General features: G+C 31.0%; 1 protein-coding gene across 2 annotated transcripts; it reads right to left on the reverse strand.

Annotated features, from left to right (window-relative positions):
* Positions 1–2478: 2478 nt before the first annotated feature.
* LOC113401867 (lysozyme-like) lies at positions 2479–22685 on the reverse strand. 2 transcript variants are annotated; one of them, XM_026641942.2, is made up of 5 exons: positions 22437–22685; positions 7497–7585; positions 6744–6804; positions 3627–3759; positions 2479–2671 (listed from the first exon to the last, which is right to left on the reverse strand). In XM_026641942.2, exons 1-5 carry the CDS (start codon positions 22564–22566, stop codon positions 2539–2541), a joined length of 546 nt encoding a protein of 181 aa, XP_026497727.2. In that variant the 5' UTR covers positions 22567–22685; the 3' UTR covers positions 2479–2538. The 2 variants fall into 2 exon arrangements, with proteins under 2 accessions (XP_026497727.2, XP_026497725.1); XM_026641940.2 differs by lacking the exon at positions 22437–22685 and adding an exon at positions 14548–14699.
* Between the last annotated feature and the right edge of the window lie 1577 nt (positions 22686–24262).

The raw sequence follows: 24262 nt of genomic DNA on the forward strand, positions 1-24262 counted from the left end.
TCAATATTGCCTTATATTGTGTATCGTTCTAAGGCTCTATCTTTTTGAGGCTAATATTAATGTTGCAAACTCCGTCAAGTCGATCAAATACATATGTAAATATGTAAACAACAGCGGCAATATACAATATTATAGCGGGTATAAAAATATCAAATGACGACAATTGGTCGCTAAGTCTGCGGCAATGAGTCCATTTGTCGATTCACAAAAGACCCTATACTAGTCTACTTAGCAGTACAAGAAAAAGAAAAATCAATTGGATAAGAAAAATCGCAGTGGACCGATCGTCACGGCCACCATCGACAACATTAACAAGCTTCTTCTCGATTTGTCAATCGAATGCTTTCGCTCGCACTTTGTGGTAGGCAATAATGCACTAGCGCATGGTACATGGAACGTATCATTAAAATCGTTTCAGCATCGAAAACAAGGAACACCAATCGTCGCTCTGGGTCGCATATACTATATAGATTGAAATCGTACGTGATACGAAGTCAGGGACGTCTATTGTAATGATTAAATTAAAAAAGGAAGGATCAGTATTGGAAGTAAAACGAAAAATCAAATATTGAATGTACCTAATGCTTTAAAAGAATGTTTAAATCAAGATGTATATAAAGATATTTTAAAATTTAAAATTTTTAAATGGATAATTATAATCTTATATTAAAAAAGTGGATAGTAAATAGAATATTTTAAAAGCGACCTAAGATAAGAAATAAAAAAACTATACTAGAGATATTACAGAGGAAACTGAAAAAAATCCAGTAAAAAAAAAACGCTGAAAAGTTTTTGTGTCAGTAACCCAAAAATAAACATAAAAAAATATTAATAAATTAAAAGTACTATCGTATCACGTCTTAACCGTAGTCGCGTCAAGAAACATCTCGGGAACAAAGGAAGTATTAAAAGGATTGTCTCTCTCATAATGTCAGCCAAAAACAAAATACAAATAATTCAGACCGAGTCTCGTATGCAAAATATTCAAGTTCGTTTAAAGAAGGCGTTAACCCGGGGTCGGAAACAATAAACAAACTTCCTTGGTTCGTGATATTCCTTTGTGGAATAAGACGGATGCTTTTGGCCTCAAGTCTTTTCAACGTTTGCTTTTACTTTGGTTTATAACAGACATATTCTAGATGGAATGATATTTACTTGGATTCCGTGATGAAAATAGTTTTATATACGTTTTTAATTTTTTTTTTTTTGCTGTGCTAAAATCTATTTCGCATTACGGGAATTAGTTATGAATATCATACATTTTTATCGCAATATCTCAGTTGGCTTGTTAAAAATTAGGCACGAGTGTGCAAAGCTGGAGTGGTCAGAGAGAGAGACATCAGATTCAAAATTTATAAACTAAGTTTCCTATTACACTTGCCTAAATAATCGATAAAGAAGTTGAAGAAGTAAAACACCATACCGTCTCATACTAGGACCGTACTATGAACGTAAACGTAACATATCATATCATTATGGTTCCCGGTTTTTCAGTTGTAAAAAAATATTATCATCGACAATTGTCGACAGTTGTGGGCATAATCGTACTTATCAATACAAAGATAATTTTTTTGTGACACATTCCGAGCACGGTCATGATATGAAACGGTGTAGTGGGCAGGCTTCTTTAGCTTCATTTTCTAGTGTCTTATAAAAACTTATCTGAGAATATAACTTCAGACCGGCCAACTTAATATGCTCCTATTATAGTAGCAGTAGTATTGAAGCGTTTGTATCTTGTACCATGTTTCAATTTCAAAGCAAATTCAGCCATAGAATAGTATCCGCAGCAAGGACAAGGAATAGTACGAGTATCTCAAAACTAGTATTGAAAAATGACGATATAAAAAATGTAAACTATTGCTCAGAACGCCAGTAAAGCAAGGTTGAAGACTTATTTAAAATAGGTAGGCAGACTGGCAAATGGTAAGTGAGCTATACCACAGGTATTGGCACTGCAAGAAATAGTAACAATTCCTTACATCGTTATTACGTCGCCAGCGTTGGGAACTAAGATATTATATCCTTGTGCCTGGAGTAACACTTGCTTAAACAACCTTCAAATTGGAACAAAACAATATTAATTATAGCTGTTTGGCAGTAGAATATGTGGTGGTATCCACCATAACGGACTTGCACAAAACCCTAGAACCAAGAACCCTTAGATTAATTTCAACTATTAATATCAAAAATATATTCCAAATAAAACCTTGAATTCATTAATTAACTGGATTATCCAACAAAATTGAATATGACCTTTGCTTGTAAATAAAGCTTTTGTTCAATGGCATGGAAATTAATTCAATTAAAATATTTTAGGTCGGTTTTCATTGTTCGTAACTCACAATAATATTTTACTTCTAAATTTTAGAGTTAATTTATTTAAGCATATCAATGTCAATAAAATATGTATGTATTGAAAAAAGTATAACATTAATCGTACATCTGGAGAGGGTGAAAATAAGAAAACTTCAAAAATTTCAATCACCAAAAACAGTTTATGTAAATAGGTAAAAAAAACAACAAATATGTCGGTAACTATTGGAGCCCGTAATAGCTGGATGCTCTTGAACGCTCCATGCCAACTCTGGAAAGTTTTCTTTTAACCCTCAAATTCTCACTCTGAAGTGGGCTCTCTGGGTTACTCCTTCGTGACATAAGATCTGGACATCTGTGAAGGAACACATACTGACTGTAAATAATGTAGTTTTACAGGCAAGATCAGTCAAGTTGACCTAGTGGTTAGAATATGTGAATTTTAGCCAAAGATTGTGGGTTCAAACCCGAACAAGTCTCTTCTGTTTATAATTTGTGTCATGCTCGGTATATTGATCTTGACGAAACCTGCATGTGTCGAATAAAAATCTCTCACGTTTGTTACAACTACCCATCTCATCAGCTTTAGAGACGAAACTTAGCAATACACGAAATGAGATTTTTTTTATAAGCACTATTTTCAACGGGGATATAGATCTATAGTAATAGAAAATGCAAACGTAAACTCTGTCTATTAGGCTCTCACGACTTCCACTCATTGAACCAAAGTTAATAAACTTTCGTACGAAGCAAGAACAAAACCAAGACTTTTTTACGTTTAAGGAGATTTTGTAGATGACGGGTTGTGCGCGCGGGTGATGCTACGGGTTCAACTCGTACATATATAAAATAAATACTATATAAATGATGATGCGTGGAACAGTACAAAGTGTGCTAGCATTTCCTCGTTAAATTACTGTTCATACAAGTTTTCAAACTATCTTTGTCTTGTTCTGACATACAAAACATAAAGTTTGAACAATATACAGTTCTGACTGGAATACGTACTTTAAAATTAGTAATAACCACTAATTTCCTAACGATTTATTTCACTCCAATTTATTTGAATAAACAAATCATTTTGTCATGTAACTAAATATTGATAAAAAATATCTAAAACTGTTCTACATTGAAACGCTATTTTGATGCGTGTATGTTTAGATATTATACAGATTTATAGTTGATGTCGCATATCACTGTTTAATTGAGAGTTTGGCGTTGCGTTTGTTCATATAAAGAGCAAGCGAATCTATCACATCCTAAGCTTAATTAAATATATACCTAATTACATTTAAAATTAAAATACAAACTTGTAAATTTCAGTAGTTATATGATTATCATTCTTGCATCTGTTGGTCCATTGCGTCCAATACTTAAAGCCTTCCTCGTGAAATATATTGACAGCGCAGGCTGTATCGTCTCTAATGTCGTCGTCGAGTAGCGCTAAAAAAAGATTTAAATTATTGAATTAGAAATATATACTTGATCATGAAAGAAAGTTATAAGTTCTTAGTTCTATATTATTTATGTAAAATTCCAAATTACACAATTTAAATAAGCATTAATTATAAAGTAAAATTACATAGAGAGTTTCAATATGTATGAACGTTATCAACAAGGATCGTTAAAAGCTACAAATATAGAGTAATATAAAAATAAACATCGAGAGTGCTCAACAAAATATTAAAATATTATTGTATTTTTGATGGCACTCCAATTAATATATAAATTATATAAATAAATATTAACATAACATATGTTATATGAGGTGCTTCAGGCGGCCCTATTATTAAAGGTATACAATTACTAAAATAATAAAAAATAATATCCATATAAATATTGTTCAGAATAAATTAATAAATTTAAAATTTCGACTTATTTGACAAGTTTTTGTCGAAGATTTATAGTAAAATCTACAAAAAATAAAACGAAAGCAATATAAAACAATTCTTTCAAATACAAAATTGCTAGACCAATGTCCAATAAATTGAAATTCAAGCAACATTGTAAGATAGTTTAAATAAAATCACTTTTAAAATAATACTAAGGGTAAAGATTGAGCGCTTCAGCGGCTTGAACGAAATACAGAGCATTTTATGTCACTCGTAAAATACAACGTTAGCTTCAGACGAGTACGTTTCGTAATCATCTTTATCTGCAGTATTTTCTTGTGGCGTAAAATAATAGTTTTACAGGATTCAGAGTATATTTTCTCAATCCGTTGATACTTAATATTGACCGATACAAAGTCTGCGTTGGAAACATAAAAATGATCGTAAAATATAATACTTTTATGTTCGCTGTCTCCACAAACGATGAGCAATGGTATGGCATATAAAATTTATCTTTCACTTACAGGCGGTTTGAAGTCTGAATATTTAAGTTTTAACGCCTATCGTAAATTCAAGAATACAATTATTTTTGCTTAAATTAGTATTACCTTCTTTATAAAATATATAAAAAAAAACATATCTAACAAAGAGCACTTGATTCATGATAATTAAATTTAAAGCCCTTTTATTTCTTAAGACCTTTTTTAATAATAAATAAGATTTTAATTCAAAAACGCAGACACACATATATAATATATGTAATAATATGATACATGAGCTATAATTTCTTTTATTGACGATTCTGTCAGCGTTTTACTTTATAACCAAAGAAATCCATAGCTTTTGTACAAACATACGGAAACGAAAAAAGAATACATTTGGGCATACGACATCCGGTCAAGATTCACATATTCTATTTACGATATCCTATTGGACCAGCTGATAGTTTGAGTTCATATTTAACATTCTATATAAATTTTCACGTTTTCATAATAATAATTGTCAGTACTTTAATAGATAAAATTTTTATAAATAAACATTAACGTGCAAAAAACCTAATTTTATAAAAATCTCATTCTACATCTGAACGATATTCCAAAAAACATATGAAACAAATTCACACGACTAGATTTTTAAGCCTCGAAAATTTAAAGTCATTTTGATTAAAGCACCGAAATATATTTTAAACCTAAATTTTTTACCTAGCTTGCGTTATAACGAATAGCATAAAAATACAGGATAATTAAACCAGTTGGTTATTCTATGCGTCAATTTTATATCACGTGTGTCATCTAGAAATCCAACTAATTTTTAAATTTCACCATATTTATATAAGAGTTGGCCTAGTGGTTAGAACGCGTGCATCTTAACCGATGATTGCAAACTCAAACCCAAAGAAGTACTACTGAAATTTCATGTAGTTATTTTTTATTTATAATTCATCTCCTGCTCGACGGTTAAGGAAAACATCGTGAGAAAACCTGCATTTGATTAATTTCGATCAATTTCTGCCATCCATTGAGGCAGCGGTGGAATAAGCTCCAAACCTTGTCTTTAAAAGAAGAAGAAACCTCATCTCACGAGTACGAATATTTATAAACTGTTACTTATATAACAGTTATTTTTCTAAATCAATATTATAATATATATTTTCTTTATTCAAAGATTAAATGATATCATAATATTCTATATGTTTTTATAGTTAGTCATTCAGAAGCCAGTAAAGTTACCACTGATACAGTAAACAAAAGAAAATTTGAGATTTATATTCCCTTAAAAATACTCAAGTTAAAAACTAAACTCTAAATTCCAAGTTGCTTAATTATAATAATCACTGTACTGAATTATGGCTATACCTATAACATCACTCATTGAAAACTATTTATTAAGATTGTTTAATATTTAGATCGAATTTTATTACATTCTCATTTTTGATAACGTTATTAAAGATTCATGGATATTATTGTGTTAGTATAAAATTGGTTCCTTTGTCAGATTTTTGATTCCTCTATCAGACTGTACAAAGTGTTAAAGGCTACTTTAATATACCCCATTCTATTTATATAAAAAAAATGAATGCCTATTGCCTCGGTTAGGCCATCACGCGTGAACGGCTGAACCAAGTTTTTTAGACTTTTCTAAGGTAACATCATAAACGTGTTACGAACATAACTATCAGTTGCTTGGCAGTTGGCCCCATTGACAGTATGAGCAATGCAATATCGTTTAAAACTTATCAAAATCATCGTCATCCGTCGGAATTATATTGATAAAATAATTTACTTATTATTCCTTAGTGAACATTTCACAAACTATATCAATTCGAACTTAGTAAGCCATTGTTAAGACAGGACAACGTATGTCGGGCTACCCTATGTGTTCAAATCAAAACAGTTGAACGTATGTAACATTTAAACCCTCACGTAAAGCGAGTTAAGTACCACTCTAACAATATATCTATCGGTCTGCATTAAGACATAATCGTTAAAATACGATCAACTTATCTTACTAAGGCTCGGAATTATTTTGATGAACAAAACTATTTCTTAAGACACAATGTGCATTAACAAGGCAAAGATTAATCATATAACTTACATTCACATGCTATGTTACAGTCGCCTCCTTTTTTACCCTCTCTGCACCATCTGCTCGGTATCTGGAAATATGCAAATTATGTATAATTTTTAAAAATATTGTTTTATATATCGTGAAATAAGTGTGTATTTATCTGTTCTGTAGGTAGGCTTTTAGGATGATTTAGGCCGTTTGCCACCTTTGGGTTTCGGCCAGTACATACTTTTATTTCTAAATGAAATAAAATTACGTATTGAAAAATGGAAACATTTGCATATCATATATATTACAATACTCTAATTGTCTAGACAATAGACCTGGAAAATAGATTTATTTTTTCATTTGAATTAAAGTATTAACATGATTCTTTTACACTCATGTTCAGAAGTGTGAAAATAAATCATGTTTTATTACAGCCCAAGCCGATTATAAAGTACATAATCGGTTTGATATTAATCTATATAATTAAAATCTCATTTTTATAGCCCGTTTAATACTGCATTGCTGGACACAGGCGTCCTCTCCTTTTAAGGGAAGATTTGTAGCTTCCTCCACTTCACAATATTTGTCGTAATTTAATACAACACATGAAAATTTCCAAACAAAGTCTGCTTTATTACTGAGCACCAGACAAATTATTTATAAGGACACAAAATCTCTATGAAATTGTATATTAGATTAACAAAATATTAATATATTTAAAAAATAATCTCAAGAATTATTAATCAAAAGATTTTTTTAATTTCTACTATAAAAAACTCACGTAATAAATACCTGATACAGTCCATAAAATTTCTTTCCACTGGGAGTCACTACGAAGGCTTTTGTGTCACGGTTGCTTACTTTTTCTATGAGGCAAACCCCTGTAAAAAAACTAATATTTAAGAATTGTCTTATAATAAGTTTCGTAGTATTCTTTATCATAATCATTAATGCCACTCTACCACCAAATAGCAATACATAGTATTTTTGTGTTCCAGCTTGCAATTAGTTTTCACTAATTGTCATTCGCTTATTGCTCACAATATTATACGAAGTATTAAAACTTCCACTTAAACTTACTTTGTTTACAAAAAAATAAAATAAACAGTCTAACTTTACTATATTTGTGTGCGAGACAGCTACCCTAATTTACTAGTTTGCATATTTACTGGCATTATCGTATATAAACACATATATATAATCAAAGTCTAAATACGTTTAATTCTTTATTCGCTTGCTTCTGATGCCTTAATAGCAAGTCATTTGTAGCTTCTGAATTACCCCTTGTAGAAAATTCCAAGTGTTTTCAAAACTATTAAATATATAAAGATGGGTAGGAGCGACATCCTTCAGCCTCTCGTAAGAGGTGTTAAAGGAAATGGGACCGGTATCTCATACATTCGATTATTATTATTCAAATTAATGAAACAAAATATTTATATTAAAAACGCATTTAAAAGATAAACCTGTTTTTATTTGACTCTATAGTCGATTGAACTTATAATCTCTGACGCTCTAAAAGAACACGGTTATTACACAAAGTCAACGTTATATGGATCCTAACTAACTAGACGAAATCACGAGCCAAACCGATATTTAAATATAAAAAATATAAACGTAAAATTATATTTTAATTAAGATAGGCAGGGAATAGTCACAGATATACATTTTGATAGCTGATGTAGCGAACATTATGGTGCGTCTTCGACTTTAAATTTTAAATACCTACTTTGACACTGGCTTTCTTCTTCATATAAATCGAATATTTTTGCCTCACTTAAAAACCATTTTCCTTTTTCAATAGTAACGAAAGTTAAATTGTCGAAAGTTCTGCCTTTGGGATTTTTTTATAATTGGTTTCATGTTTCAAAGGGTACCAAACTAAAAACTACTATTGTATCGTACCAAAAAAATACTACGTAATTTCAATCACCTTTTTTTATAGGTTACCCTTGCCAGCTATCAAAATCACTGTGAGGATAAGTCATCTGTTGGAAAAACCAACTTATTGTAATACGGATATACATACACATATGGTGTAATTTATACAAATTATTATTCGAAGAATATGATAGGGCTGTAATCCAAACACATTCAAAAACCACAAGGAAGATTGGAATCACAATTGGAATTTCACTTTCGTTAAAGATAATAATGCGTTATAAATGCAAAAGTAACTCTGTCTATCCATCTGTCTGTTGCACTTTCACGGCCAAATCTCTGATACAAATTTGATTAAATTTCTTATGAAGCAAGCTTGAATTCCAAGGAAAGTCATAGGTTTTTTTATGCCTAATACCTTTACCAACTCTAAAAAAAGAAAATGTAAGTACATATGTGTTATACCTACTATGAAGCAATGTGACAAAACATATTTCACGTTAAAGACTACAAACGAATGTGAATTCGTGGAATTCAAATTTTTTGACCTTTGTCCGTGTTTTCTTAGTATTGCTGTATAGCTTTACATAAACGTTTTAGTTGTTTAATGGAAAGATATACAAAGATTAGTCAATTCAATTATTTTCCTTTGCAATATGTAATTTTTTAATATATTTTTATTGTAATAATAGTCCAGGGAAAGAAATGAATATATCAAAAATGATTTACCTTTTTTTAATCACTAATATAATTCTTACTAATAATACAAATGGGTTAGTGAGTTTATTTATTTGTTTGTTACGATTTCACGTCTTAACTTAACCTTACACGCAAAGCCGAGCAGAACATAGTAATAAAATAATGTCATTAGCATATATTTCTAAGTTATTAACAAACATCTTTACGAAAACCCGAGCCGAGATGGCCCAGTGGTTAGAACGCGTGCATCTTAACCGATGATTTCGGGTTCAAACCCAGGCAGGCACCACTGAATTTTCATGTGCTTAATTTGTTTATAATTCATCTCGTGCTCGGCGGTGAAGGAAAACATCGTGAGGAAACCTGCATGTGTCTAATTTCAACGAAATTCTGCCACATGTGTATTCCAACAACCCGCATTGGAGCAGCGTGGTGGAATATGCTCCATACCTTCTCCTCAATGGGAGAGGAGGCTTTAGCCCATCAGTGGGAAATTTACAGTCTGATTATGTTATGTTATGTTACGAAAACATTTCTTTATTAAAAAATCAATTATTATAAAACACGGCAAGGCTAAAACTATGAGAGTTTTTTAAAGAATTCATGCAATTTCTGTTAACTGTGGAACTCCAACGCCGAGCTCGTATTTTACCTTTCTCTATTCAAATTTTTAAGCTTAGTTAGGAGAGCCTTAAGGGAAAAACGAAAAGTAATATAGAAAACGTTTTAACTTTTATCGAACGATAGTTTCATTACGATGAAATTCTTACGACTTTATGAACCTTATTTAATATAACAATCAGTAAATCGATTTTAGCAAAGAACGCTAGTTTGAAATAACGTACAAATAACATTACATCCCTATTTAAAAAAAAAATTAATCAAATAAACAAGATAAGATGTACAGGCAGTCTTTTTGTAGATAAAGCGATCTCTGCCTGACTTCTTTGGGCATAGAACTTGACGTATAAATATACACATTGAGACAGTACTTGATTACTATTGGTCCATGAGATGCAAATATATGTGTAAATAAATATTTACTAACTACATAAAAAAATATCAAAATCAAAATACAATTCAAGTAGACCTTTACATGAACTTTTGAATTGTCATTTTATAGAACTTAGAACTTAGAAATTAAGCAAAGCTACCATCGGGTTGGAATGTAGATTATACCGAGAAAAATTGACTGAAAAAACTCAGTAGTAACTCTTATCCAAGGTTCATTTTATATTGCAGTATAACAGTACAGTGATTAGAAAACAAAGACATTTACATACTTGCTAAAATATTGGTTTTGTGTGTTAATTAAATTTCAAGCTGAGAGAAATGTCATCAGACTTTTATACACCAGACAAAATAGCATACACTCTGGATCTTCTCAGTTACTTTGAAAAACACAATATACACTTCATCGATACGTTTGATAAAATATGTGATTACCGTAAAATAAATAGTTTTAACATGCACATTAATTGTTCCTCCCATGTCTTATTTAGACCAATCACAATCGTGGCAATTCATATTTCTTTATGACAAAACTAAAAAACACTTCGACTAGAAATTCTATTCGATAATATAATTTAAAAAATTACTTATCAAAGTAATTGTTGATTTTTGTTTTAATGTTATAAATTGTGTGTGTTTATGTTCGTTCTCTTATAAGTTTTCTTCGTTTACTTTCACTATGGTTAGCTTGTGCCGTGTTTATATTTATGTTTTATAATAATTAGTCAAGTTTATCATTATTATACGAGCTGTGGTTCTAGTTGAAGGAACACATTTGTATTATGCTTTAGATCTATCATTACATAGTCATTGTATATATTTTGTTGTTCAACATGCAAATAAATAAATCTAATATCTATTTATTTAGAATAACCAACATAATAAACAGTAATAATTAGAAGTTAAAAATATACTTGAAATTAATTCTAAGAGTAATACTTTTTTTTATGATATCGGTAGGCGGACAAGTAGGTCACCTGATGGTAAGTGGTCACCACCGCCCATACACAATGGCGCTATAAGAAATATTAACCTTTCCTTACATCACCAATACGCCACAAACCTCGGGAACTAAGATGTTATGTCCCTTGTACCTGTAGTTACACTGGCTCACTCACCCTTCAAACCGTATCACAACAATACTGAGTACTACTGTTTGGCGTTAGAATATCTGATGAGTGGGTGTTACCTACTCAGACGGGCTTGCACAAAGCCCTATCACCAAGTAAAATTGCTGTACTTATAGATAACTACGACATCAACCATATTAAATAATAATAATTATTAAAAAAAAAACAATTTCGGAAAACTATACTGTCTATAATACGTAATATTAGTAAGTCATCAAGTAACGTTATCGAGTTAACTTCAAGAGCTAGTTTTAATGACATAGGTAGGCTGGACAAATAGGGCTCCTGATGGTAAGTGTTCACCACTGCTCATAGCCGTTGGCACCATAATAAAATGAATCTACATGTCCCACCGACCGTGGGATTAAGATATTACGTCTATTGTGCCTCTTGGAACACTGACACACTAACTCTCGAAACTGAAACCGTTTTTATGATCGGTGGGTGATACTTACCCAAACGGTTCTGTGCAACGCCCTACAACCAAATAAATACAAAGTAAGTTGTTTGTAATGATTCATACGATAAAGAAGAAACTAGTAAACACTAATTAAGATATTGTAAGCAGTTAGCTAATTATATTTTAATATACTATATATATGTCTAAAAAATCGATACAAAGACATTGTAGCGAACTGGAAATTATTAAGCTCATCTTCGACGAACGAAAGTATATTTGTTGATATTCGACTAATTATTATCCCGTCATTCAATTACAACAGATAATTAATATTAATTAATTAATCAAGTATTATTGTTAAATTAACAATTACGTAGTAACGGAATTCTCATGTATATAAGATACGTATATGCTGTAACTAGTCATCGTACATAATATAATTATTATCATTGTGTGTTTGTTTTTGGTAATTATTAGAACACGAACACTCAGGACCTAGACCAAGCTGTTTTAAAAAAAAAACATAGATAGCCCATTTATATAGCCCATAGATGATAAAGCTTTTAATTTACCAGCGACCTAACCCGGATTAGCACGGGTGCAATGCTGATACTAAATATACTACATGCATTTCAAAGCTGTAATATGTTCGAAAATATTCATTTAAATTACATGCTGTAAAGGGCCATATTGATCTATATTAAATCCATAATGTTTTAACGTGCTTAATTAGATAAGGATTAATGCTGTATTGCTTAAAATCGCTTCGAAAATAAGATTATTTCTCGTAAAAAGTAAAGGATAAGAAATGGTTTAATGTGGGTTATCCCTAAGAGATAGACATATACCACCACGATATTGTTTGAAAATTTTTAAGGTATGCAATACTGTAGTACATTATTTTGATCTATCTTGTAGAGTTTGCAAAGTAAGCGCAAAAAATGTGTTTATTTACGACATCATTTTAGAAACCTCTAAAATTATCAGTATTTCTCTACTATATTGTGCATGTATTATATATATAAGCCTTCCTCTAGAATCAATAAATCTATTGAAAAAAACCGCATTAAAATTCGTTGTGTAATTTTAAAGATCAAAGCATACACCAGGTCAGACATCGGTTACCGTCTTCGTTTTATACTAAAACACCACGCTATGATCCACGGGGCAGGGAGATAACACTTTGCCTTAAGATCTAACCTTGCTAGGTTTTGGGATGAAATAAATGTTCACCAGAATTACTGGCATTATGAATGACTGTATAACTACACAGAACTCTAAGGATTTTTTTATTAGATGTGGTTATCACTCAATATAACATTATTTGTTTGTCTTCCAATCACGATTCAATAAACAATATCCGCTGCCGAGTAATAACGGTCATCGTGACCCAAATCGGATGTCATGAACTTTCAAAAACATATCATATTTTTAATCCTTGGCTGCCTCGTTTGTCTAGTGACTGAACAGGAGCACAGATCTAGAGATCGTGGGTTCTTAAAAATCTAAATCTACGTAACAGGCTCGGAAAGCAACCACAAAAACCGTTGCTCCTGTGTCCGTTCCATCTGCTCATTAGAGTGAGGGATCGGACAGTGCTTCTGGGTTCGAGCACATACTTGTGCACGATAATATGTCCCGTGTAGCTTTCTAGTCTCTCTTGAGATCGGGCGCCGTGGCCAAAATCATTTAGGACGACATCATCCTTTTAAGCGTGAGAAAATGGAGCGTTTTTGGATTCATACTAATATATAAAGTAGAAAAAAGTATAATTACAATAAGATAAGCATTATTCTATTCTCTTCTATTATGCACTATTATTATTACTATGTTATATATTATATGTTTTCAATATACATAGTATAGATCAATATTTATTTTGTATATACGATATGGGTATGTAAGTATATGTTTCTTTTTATACTTTTATATATAAATGTGTACATATATTGTTATATATTTTTAATTAATTATTAATAACCGCCTTCATGGTTTTCTATTTGACCTAAAGGTTGACTGGCAGAGAATGCCTTCTGGCATTAAGTCCGCCTTTTGTCCCATTAACTTTGTGGTGGTCAATATAGTATGTAAATTAAATTAAAAAAAAATAAGAAACACAAAATATTCACATAAATAACATATGAACATTGAACGATGTTCTATACCCAGTTATGTTACTTAATCTGAATGCTCCTTAACCTTTCACTGTGCATAAATGGCTTTAATTATAAATGTCGTTTAAAGAGAAACCGTTAAACATTGATGTGTCCTCTTCTTTCTAATGTCAAATCAATTATGAAAGAAAGAGATGATAAGTGTTCAAATAAACACTACACAGAGTGAGGAAACTATATAATCGACGCTATTATATTTTATAATACTAAATTAATTCAGTCTTACATGATTTTATAAATAAATATATTATATGAATACTTATTACGTTCTTCAAACAAAAATAAAAGTTGTTTTAAAAAATAGTACATCATTTTAAATCTGCTTTGATAAAAAACACTCAATGCATTACAATTATAAATTATTAAAAGGTTTAAGTGTCTCACGCAATTCAAATTTATATCTGTGGCACACCAAAATAACTGAATTTATTACCGTCAGTTGGAATTAATTTTATTAGCTGTAAAAATTTTATTATACGACAATTAAAATAGCTTCAAATATTATCCGACAAAATAATGAATGATACTATATAATAATGATTACTCACATTGTCCTAGAAACAAGTGTTGTGGTATACCCACTTTGACCAGTTCGCGCACCAACTTGCATCTCGTCTCGAATATCTTACAACAAACTAAACTAAATATAATACAAGTCACGATTACGAAACACGCGTACCGCATGGTGAATACAAAATAATGAAATCGAACGGATCCAGTTGAAATGTCAATGTCAGCTGATTTAGTTATACTAGAGGGACTATTGCGTTGTTTAAAATACATTGACAGTTATCTATGAAACGCAACTTTAAGAACGTATTGTGACTGTTCGATGAATGGTTTTCCTTTCGATAATGTCTTAAATGTTTTGTTTTGCATTAGAAGGTTTGAACTGAGAAAAAACAATACAAGAAATACACTAGCTTAGTAAAAAATACGTTTTGTTGTTTTTATAATAATAAATATTTAAATTCATATAAATAAGCTTGTCATTCACAATCACCATTTCATTAATAATAAGTTTTTATTACAAGTTCTTGAAAAAAAAAAACAAAATACGTAAATATTTTTTTATTGACAAGGACTTTGGTTTGGCAGAAATATAAATTGTTTTTAATTTAGAATTTTAAACCAAACATTTAATATGATAGCATATTTTGTAATGAAAATGTATAATGTCGAAAATTTTCCTTAGCAAGTTTCCCTGCGATCATTAACTCAATTTCCAGTAACTAGCACAAAGAAAATTACAAAATCCGCTCACTAATTACCGGAACGTAATAATTAAAATAACAATTTTTATCACGACTGTACACAGCTCGGTTTTCCCAGAGGTTGTTTTGACGATGTGCTCAGTTTTTTGTTCATTTCAATGTATAATGCAACTTCAATTCTCATTCTGTAAATATAACAACAATATACACTCACACATACAAATCCACGTTACACACACATAAGCATACGCATGAACGCACGCATGAACACGTTCACATCTATTTACTTATGTATATTATTACTTTAATTTGTAATGTTAATTTAATTAAATTAAATTTAATTAAAGTATAAATATTAACCATTCTATACTTATTTTGGCTTTATTTCCGAGTACAATTATAATTCATGAATATAAGAAGTTTTTTATACAAGCTGCTGTATTTTTCCGTTTTCTTTTTTTGTTTTTTTTTTTCGATTGCCTTAATATACTCTTTAAGTCTGTCTCGTTGCTTTAGTAATCTCAAGGTCCTAGGTTCAAAATCCAAGTCGGGCGGATAAAAAGTTATTGGATGTTTCTATCGAAAAAATCTCAGTAATAGCCCGGAGGTTGGAAGTTGAAAGTGTATACATTCCCGTTTCTCGGAAAGCTGGTAAAGCCGTCGTTCCTGCGCCTGAACTGTTCCCGGTGAGACCGGATTTACCGTCCTATAGGATTATGAGAGTGAGCAAATAAAGAGTGCACCTGTTTTCGCGAACACTTGTACAATATGCTGAATTTAAATTTTGAACATCGCGTCAAAATTCAAAGTTTCACCTGGATGTACGAAAATTCTCAACAGTGCGATTTTTAATGCATCTTCTGTCTCACACAACCACTATGGAACAAGCTTTGGGCGGTTTTTGTGAACCAATACAACTTGGGAATCTTAAAGAAAACAGCTTACACATTTCTTAAAAGCCGGCACCACCTGCCAGCCCCCCGGTGTTGCATATGTCCATGGGCGGTGGTAGTCACTTTGCATCAGGCGATGAGGTGATTCTTGCTCAGTTACCATCTATATCATAAAAATATGTCTTACGTATTTGTCTGGTCTACCTTAAGATTTGCCACAGTGGCTGCAATCAGTCAAGTGACATCATCTTCCCTATTTACAATTCTTTTAAGTTACATAATTTTATTCTATGTGTTTGTCAATTGATGGTCCGACTTTCTATTTTCATTTGTAATCATACAATTATATATCAATATATTGACAGGCTTTAAATAAGAAGTTTGAAAAAAAAAAATAACCGACTTCAAGTTTAACTGGGACAAACAGAAAGTATACGTTCTCAAACTATAATAATAAATCACGGTGCTAAGGTAACAAACAGTTCGACCGTATTGATAAACTAATCCCTTTTTTAAAGACGATTAAAATAATGGATATAAAATTAGAATAAAAATAATTGAAATTACAAATTCGTATAAAATGTTTTAATATTTATAAATAATAAAGGTCAAACTTCGGCCACCGGTGGACCACAGGTGGACACTAGTCACATGATTTATTTATTTACTAATCTATACTTACTAATATTATATATGTGAAAGTAACTCTGCCTGTCTGTCTGTCTGTCTGTCGCTCTTTCACAGCCAAACCAATGAACCGAATTTGACGAAATTTGGTATGAAGTAAACATGAACTCCAAGGAAGGACATGGGCTACTTTTTTGCCCAACACATGACAAGCAACCCCTAAACCGCGAGCGAAGCCGCGGGGACAACTAGTATTATATAGGCGAACGTTTGTATGTATGTTTGTTACTCTTTCAAGCAAAAACTACTGAATCATCAGAACTACATCAGAATAACACACAGATTATAATTTATAAAGATGTTCTGTGAATAATAGCTGACAACCAACCGCTAAAATGCGAGCGGAGTCTCGGTATTATCGGTAGTAAAGTAGTATTAAATAAAACACAAACAATTATGTTTGAAAATAAAAATGATTGCAATTAGAACTATAGAATATGATAAAAATAATTTGCTTTAGCTAGCAGCAAAATTCTAGTTAAGTAAGTTAAGATTTTGAAAAATAACTAAGTGTAACTAAGTTTAAAAGAAAAATGAAGAATAAATCTCTTTTAAACAGTATAGTCCAGTGAATAAAGACATTTCACTTCGGAAAAATTCGGAAAAAAGCTGGATTTTTGGATGAACCTTCCTTTTGTGGTTCTAAACAAAAACTTTGGGTTTTTGTTTTCCCCATTGATTCATGTGCCGCTCAGAAAGTTGTCCAGGGTCAAAAGTCGCGACAAACTGTTTTTCACGATTATCTCATGAGCGGTCATAATTAAAGCTTAAGCTTTAGCTTTAGCTTTTAAAATTTCCGGTAAAAAAAATAATATCACTTTTTCTCGGAAAACCGTTTTCGAGAAAATTTGATTTCAATCATACATATAATCCAATTCTAGGGCAGAAGGTTCATCCAAAACTCCAGCTTTCCCCTAATTTTTCCAAAGTTCGGTCTTTATTTTGTCTTTATTCACTGGACTAGTAATTAATTTTTGATAATCTATATTAATAATTTCGTGCGGGTCTACGATAGATCCGATCGAAACCTATCTACAATTATAGATCACTAAAAAATTAATATTTTTTAGTCGACAACATGTATCCACAAAATTAGTATAAGCGACATATTTCGATATTAAATCCATAAAATTTAATGACATGACAGTTCAACGGGCGGCCATGTTTGATGTTTACGGATGATGTTATTGTTCTTCGATAATCACGTTTATGAAAAAGTTATATGTTATATGAAAAGTAAATGATAAACTGTATTTATTCAGATCTATTTATTTTACCTGAGCGAAGCCGGGTTTTTATCTAATTAATAATATACTATATCTTAATAGTCTATTTCTATACTAATATTATAATGAGGCAAAATTTGTTTATTTATATATAGGCAGTAATATAAACATTAATTGGTAGAGGGCTACATTTTTCTGAGTGCTATAACGTATATAAATTATATTTATATTGCATTATTTTCTTTTTTATTAAATTGCACGCGTGCGAAGCCGGGGTGGGTCGCTAGTTTAACTACACTTTGATTCCTCTGTTTTGTTTTTTTGTAATATCTCGTATCTTGTTCGATGTTGGTTATGTACACGACTTACGTTTACTTAGTGGTAGGGTTTGGCGAGCACGCCTTTTTTATGCCTCATATGTCTTGGTAGGTACCACACAGTCATCATATCACAACAGTCGATCACTGACTGACAGTCGGTGACTGAGCTAGAGTAACTACTGTCACAAGGGACATAACATCTCAGTTTCTTATGATTATCGATTTGGCCGAGTAGACCGCACGCGTATATAAAAAAAAACTTTTTGCTTACAAAACAACATGCACTGTAAGTGTTCAAACTAGTGTAATAATTGTAACCTATCATTTTCTGGTACATACGATCGTATTCTGCGATGAGTTTCGAGATTGTTCTAAAGAATAGTACATCCAACAGTTAATTGTTGAAAAATGAGACATATTCTCCCCATTATTATTGATACCAATTTATAATGTCAAAATTACATAAAAGATAGAATATTTTTTATATTTAATTATATTATTATTTTGTAAACCAGTAAAAAGTAGTGTCAACGAACTCATCAACGACTTTAATTTTCGTAATGAATTTACCGTCTCAAGCTGTTTAATTGAGACAGCTAAGTAAAACTCTAAGTTCGTCAACATAATTGATAGAATGATACTTTGATTTAAGAGAAGTTAAATCAGATCAGAAACGCCCAGTATTAGGAGCTTTATGCGTCAATCAATATGAAGTTATAAGGCAATTTTTGCTTGTTGACTTTCATATGTTATTATGATTATGTTTATTATGACTTCCAGGCTGGATATATAAAATACATATGTAATTTTATTTAACTAACATGATTGTATTTTTAGATGTTGAAAAAGAATAACTACTGAGTTTCTTGTCGGTTCGTCTCGGTCGAATCTACATTCCGAACCGGTGGTAGCTTTACTTAATATAGTTTGTTAAATGACGATTCAAAAGTGCTTGTAAAAGCCTATTTGAATAAAGTATATTTTGATTTTGAATTGAAGTATATATTATACTTTTTTTTAAGGAAGAATATTTGGTCAGCTTAATAAAAATAATTATGAAACGAAAACATATTGTGGTTGTAACTCGACACGACGGACACTCTCATAGTGTCGCACAACAAAATTGCTCAAATACTTTTCGATTTTCCCGACATATTTTTTAGTTTCAAAAGGTGATATCATAAAAAGCACTTTACAGCACTACAAAGCAACAGCGTTTAGTATTGGTATAGAAAATTTATTTTTGTAAATTATATTATATTTAGACGGAAAACACATTTTATGTAAGTGTCTTTCGAATAACTTCAGTAAGTTATCTTTTTACAGATCGATATTTTTTTATCAGTAATCTTTAATTTAATCAGCCATGACGCAATATACTCACTTCTAAGATTACGCTGTATACGAAAACAACTTTACTATAGAATATATTACAAAGAGTGATGTTAAAAGTCGCAGATTCGATCCTGACCCCTTGAGTTATAATCGTCTCCTCCTAGGACAGTTTTAAGCTTAATTGGAGGGGTAAATAGATATATTAGTAATTCCTTAAAAAGTGTCGTTGCTGGTATTCTTTAAAAAAAAAATCTATATTCTTGGTTTTACCACCGATAAGATACCACGCATTCACCACGTATTATATTATAAATAAAAGTATCAAATTTACTCGATATTCTATAATAGACTTTCCGCGTCTCTCTTAGAGCGTATTATTTAAATTCTCTTATTGCTGAATTAAGTCACAATCACAAATGCAATATGTTCTATGGTATTGCCTGTGTTGCCAAAACTATAAACAGTTAATTTAATAATACATTACATTTCTAAATCATTATATTAAGCAGGTAACTGTCTCGTTTATTTATTAGTTTGATAGTTTATGAAGCTGCAGAGATCAAATCAAGATTAAGAGAAAGGGGTATGCTGCGGAGTCCTCATGGGTAGATTTTGAGGCCTCTGCTGTGGTGCAACCTCGCGTACAACGCAGTACTGAGCATCACTCTCCCTGAATATATCGTTTGTTATATGGAAGAAATATTGTTGCTAGCATCTGAGAGAGCAAAAGTAGTGAAAAAAATATAGCCGATATTTGTGGACACATAACAAAAATAATGCTTGAGTTTAATTTTTATGGCTTCGTGTTCAGCGTAGGGCTTCTTGCACGCCTGAATCAATCTACCGCTAAACTCCATGACTTTGTTTTATATAGATTATAGATTTAAACACAGTAAACTAGTGTATACAAGAATGTATATCTTTTTTAATATAATTTTATAAAGGCAAAAAGTATAGTCTTAACATAAAACAATTTATAATAGATGTTGATAGAATTTTAACAGGAAGGATAAGCTAGTCAGTTGAGTATTTATAATAAAATATACATATATGTTTTATTCGTGTTTTAGCCGATGAACATTTATGCATGGATGATAATATTATAAACTTGATGAAAACCCGACTTCGCTCGTGTAAAAAAAATAAAAGTAAACAAATGAGGTTTAACCTTTACTTTCATTTAACATATAACTTTTTTATAAACGTTGATCTATATTTTATTTTGGAATAGCGACCCGCCCGGCTTCGGCACGGGTGCAATTTTGATAGACCTTTTTCAGTTATACAATACTGTAGTACATCATTTTGATCTATCTCGTTTCAGCCAGCGTTTGCAATAGAAGCGCAAAAAAATGTTTTTTTACGACATCACATTAGAAACCTCTAAAATTATATAATAATTTCTGTGTCTTAATTCTAATTAAGAAAAGTATTAATACTATTTTATAATAATTGGTTCTGGGGGCATTCTGTGTTACAACCTCAACACATGAAGTAGTCTAATTAAATTAGTATTAATATTTCTAAAATAAATTTGTGAATTAAAATAAATTCACTTTTAAAGTACTTTCGGTTTTTTTTAAGTCCTTCGGCTGCGAACGACGTAATTAGCTGCCAATACGGACTCAGTTCGTGCGCCTTTCTTCGAGTATGAAGTATTTGCTCCTTAACATTTTTGAGTGTGTTCGATACCTAAGTCCACTTACTTCGTTAATTGTATAGATAATACTTTATGAGTGAACGTTATTTTTAGATAGCTGTACATTTTCTCAAAGAACCGCGTTATAAGAAATATAAATTAATTAAAAAAAAAAAGTTTTAAAAAAAAGGTTTTTTACTATCTTCATTTGTTATAGCTAGCAAATAGAACACTTGATAGTTAGTGGTCACCACAGCCAAATACATTGTAAAATATATTTAACATTATTTACGTAAATCACGTCACTAAGCCAGATGATAATCTTTTTAAAGAGGAACACGACACTAAAGGCAATGATTTTAATATGATGTATAAATCTAACGCATTGATTTAGCTTAACTCATGATTGACAGCTTGGAGAAAAAAACTAAGTAGTCGGAGTGGTATTACACGTGTAAGAGAAAAATATCTGAGGAAATATACACGACTTACACGACACGACCAAAAAAAAATTAATTTTTAAATTCGAAAAACAACGTATACATCAGTTAAACAAATACAATAGTTTAAAAATACAATTGTCATTTAATTCTATATGTCCACGAAGTATAATTGTAATGGATTATTATTTGATACATGATTAGTCGCTGTTTATAAATAACGTAATAACATAACCGAGCATTGGTTCTTACCAGTAAAATATCAATGGAACACTTAGTTCCATATTCAAGTTTTACACATATATAAATACAAATTGTTTTTTACACTGTACATCTAAAATAGCTCTTATTGCGCGACAATAAAGTTTACAAAATTGAAGCAATTTAATCGCTTGTTTTCCTCAAACATTTGCTCAAAGGTGTCATTTTCGTATATAGGTATATATCGCAAGAAAGAAATAATAAGCGATACTAAAAGATCAACAAAAAAAGAAGAAAAACAATATTTACTTACATAAAATGTACGTCTATGCCCAGTATGCCTATTGATTCGTTATGGGTTTTTTATAAGGATTATGGGTTAATTTAGACACACTATGTTATATTACTAACATTAATTTTATGTAGTTAAACACATAAAAATAAAAAAATTAAACATATAAAAAACATAATCAAATACTTACAATTACCCAAAAAGGTCTTTTCGATAAATTTCGTTTTAATTAATTCGGTGGCCAGTCTGCATCTTGTGAATTTCTTCGTCTCACTTCCAACAATAAAAATTACGAATAAAATGTACGAAAATAACTTCATATTTTTAAATACTATTTCTCGCACAAGTGGAAACGTCTATGGAGTAACATATTGTATGTGGTTTAGGTTAGGATTTAATCAGAGGTGATAAAGTAGTACTATAAATACTAAAATAGCTCACCAGTACATATGCACGGTGACGTTTATCACGCTATTGTCTATAACGCTTCTTCGCTTAAATTAAAATTTTCATTCAAAGAATAAATAATATTTTAAAATTAAGGTAATTATGTACTTACGTTTATTTGATACTCTTAAGTCGATCGCCAGTTCGGAAAGAACAGAGACTTACAGAAAGAGAAAGGAGAGCAGCGAGATTTTTTTTTTCAACAACATATATTTTTTTTAGTATAATATTTGTATTTGAAACGGCCTGCAGGTGATTGTTTAATTCGCAATGATGAAAAAATCTGTTAATAATGTTACTTAACGATTTATTTTGAATTATACAATTGAACATTTTACAAGTTATATACTTGTTCTTATAAATAAATTGATATATTGAATATGTACATTGTACATATATGTATATAATATTTCATCATATACTTGTACATAATAATAATGTAATTTTTTCCTTTCAATATAAAATATTAAAATTGTCTTGAGAACAGACACCATCTTTAATAATTATGGGGTTAAATCGAATTTGCGGATAAGCGTCACGTACACCGTTAAATTGTTGAAATACCAAAGGAGGCGGAGTTTTTCTGCATGCCAATTACAATACATAAAGTATTCTACCACCAAACAGTAACATTTTGTATTGCCGTATCCTGGTTCAATTCATGTTTCTTATCAAATAACCTACTAACAGAAACAATTACATGACATGAAGCATTCACGTCTTCGATGTGATAAATAAACCAATAACGATGACGTGGGTCAAATGAAACATAAAAGAAAAAGATAGGCTGATTTTTTTTTAAAGTTTGCCTAACAAAAGAAAATTACATTACATTGGCGAATTTCAAGTAACTCCAATCACATGCGTAAGACATATTAGTGCGCAAGCGTTCTGTCGCCAAGCAGTAATACTTAGTATTCTTGTGTTCCGGTTTGAAGGGTAAGTGAGCCAGTGTAACTACAAGTACAAGGGACATAACATTTTAGTTCCCAAGGGTGGTGGCGCATTGGTGATGTAGGAAAATTGTTAATATTTCTTACAGCACCAATTTTTATGGTGACCACTGACGTGGCCCATTTGCTCGTAATTTAAGAAAACATATTATTATATATTTTCTACTCGTATTTCCATTTTTTTTTTCATTATAACTCCAACACATGTGACTGCTTAGTGACAATATTTACAACCACAAAGAAGGCTGACAAACGGAATAAAAGGAACAGCTGTGTGATTCTGTAAGAAATCACTTCATGCAATATCACACTTGTATCTCACTCACACTCGTGCCCACAAATATTGACAAGCAACATATCGACAAGACGCCATTTGGAATCTTAATATTCAAATCTTCGTTTACGAACATAATTACATCGTTTCACAGATACGCCCGTGTGAATAAGGTAACTTGGCATTTAGGAGTAACATAGCCAACTACAGGATACTACTACGAATTTCTTGATGGAAAAACTGATTTTTTTTGTTAAACTATACTGGGAATTTGTATCCAAAATCTCAGAATCTGTCTCATCAAGACTATTGAGGCAGTTCAATTCCTTATAAGAATAAACG

This window comes from Vanessa tameamea, chromosome 23, assembly GCF_037043105.1.
Source record: "Vanessa tameamea isolate UH-Manoa-2023 chromosome 23, ilVanTame1 primary haplotype, whole genome shotgun sequence".
NCBI classification, from domain to species: Eukaryota; Metazoa; Arthropoda; class Insecta; order Lepidoptera; family Nymphalidae; genus Vanessa; species Vanessa tameamea.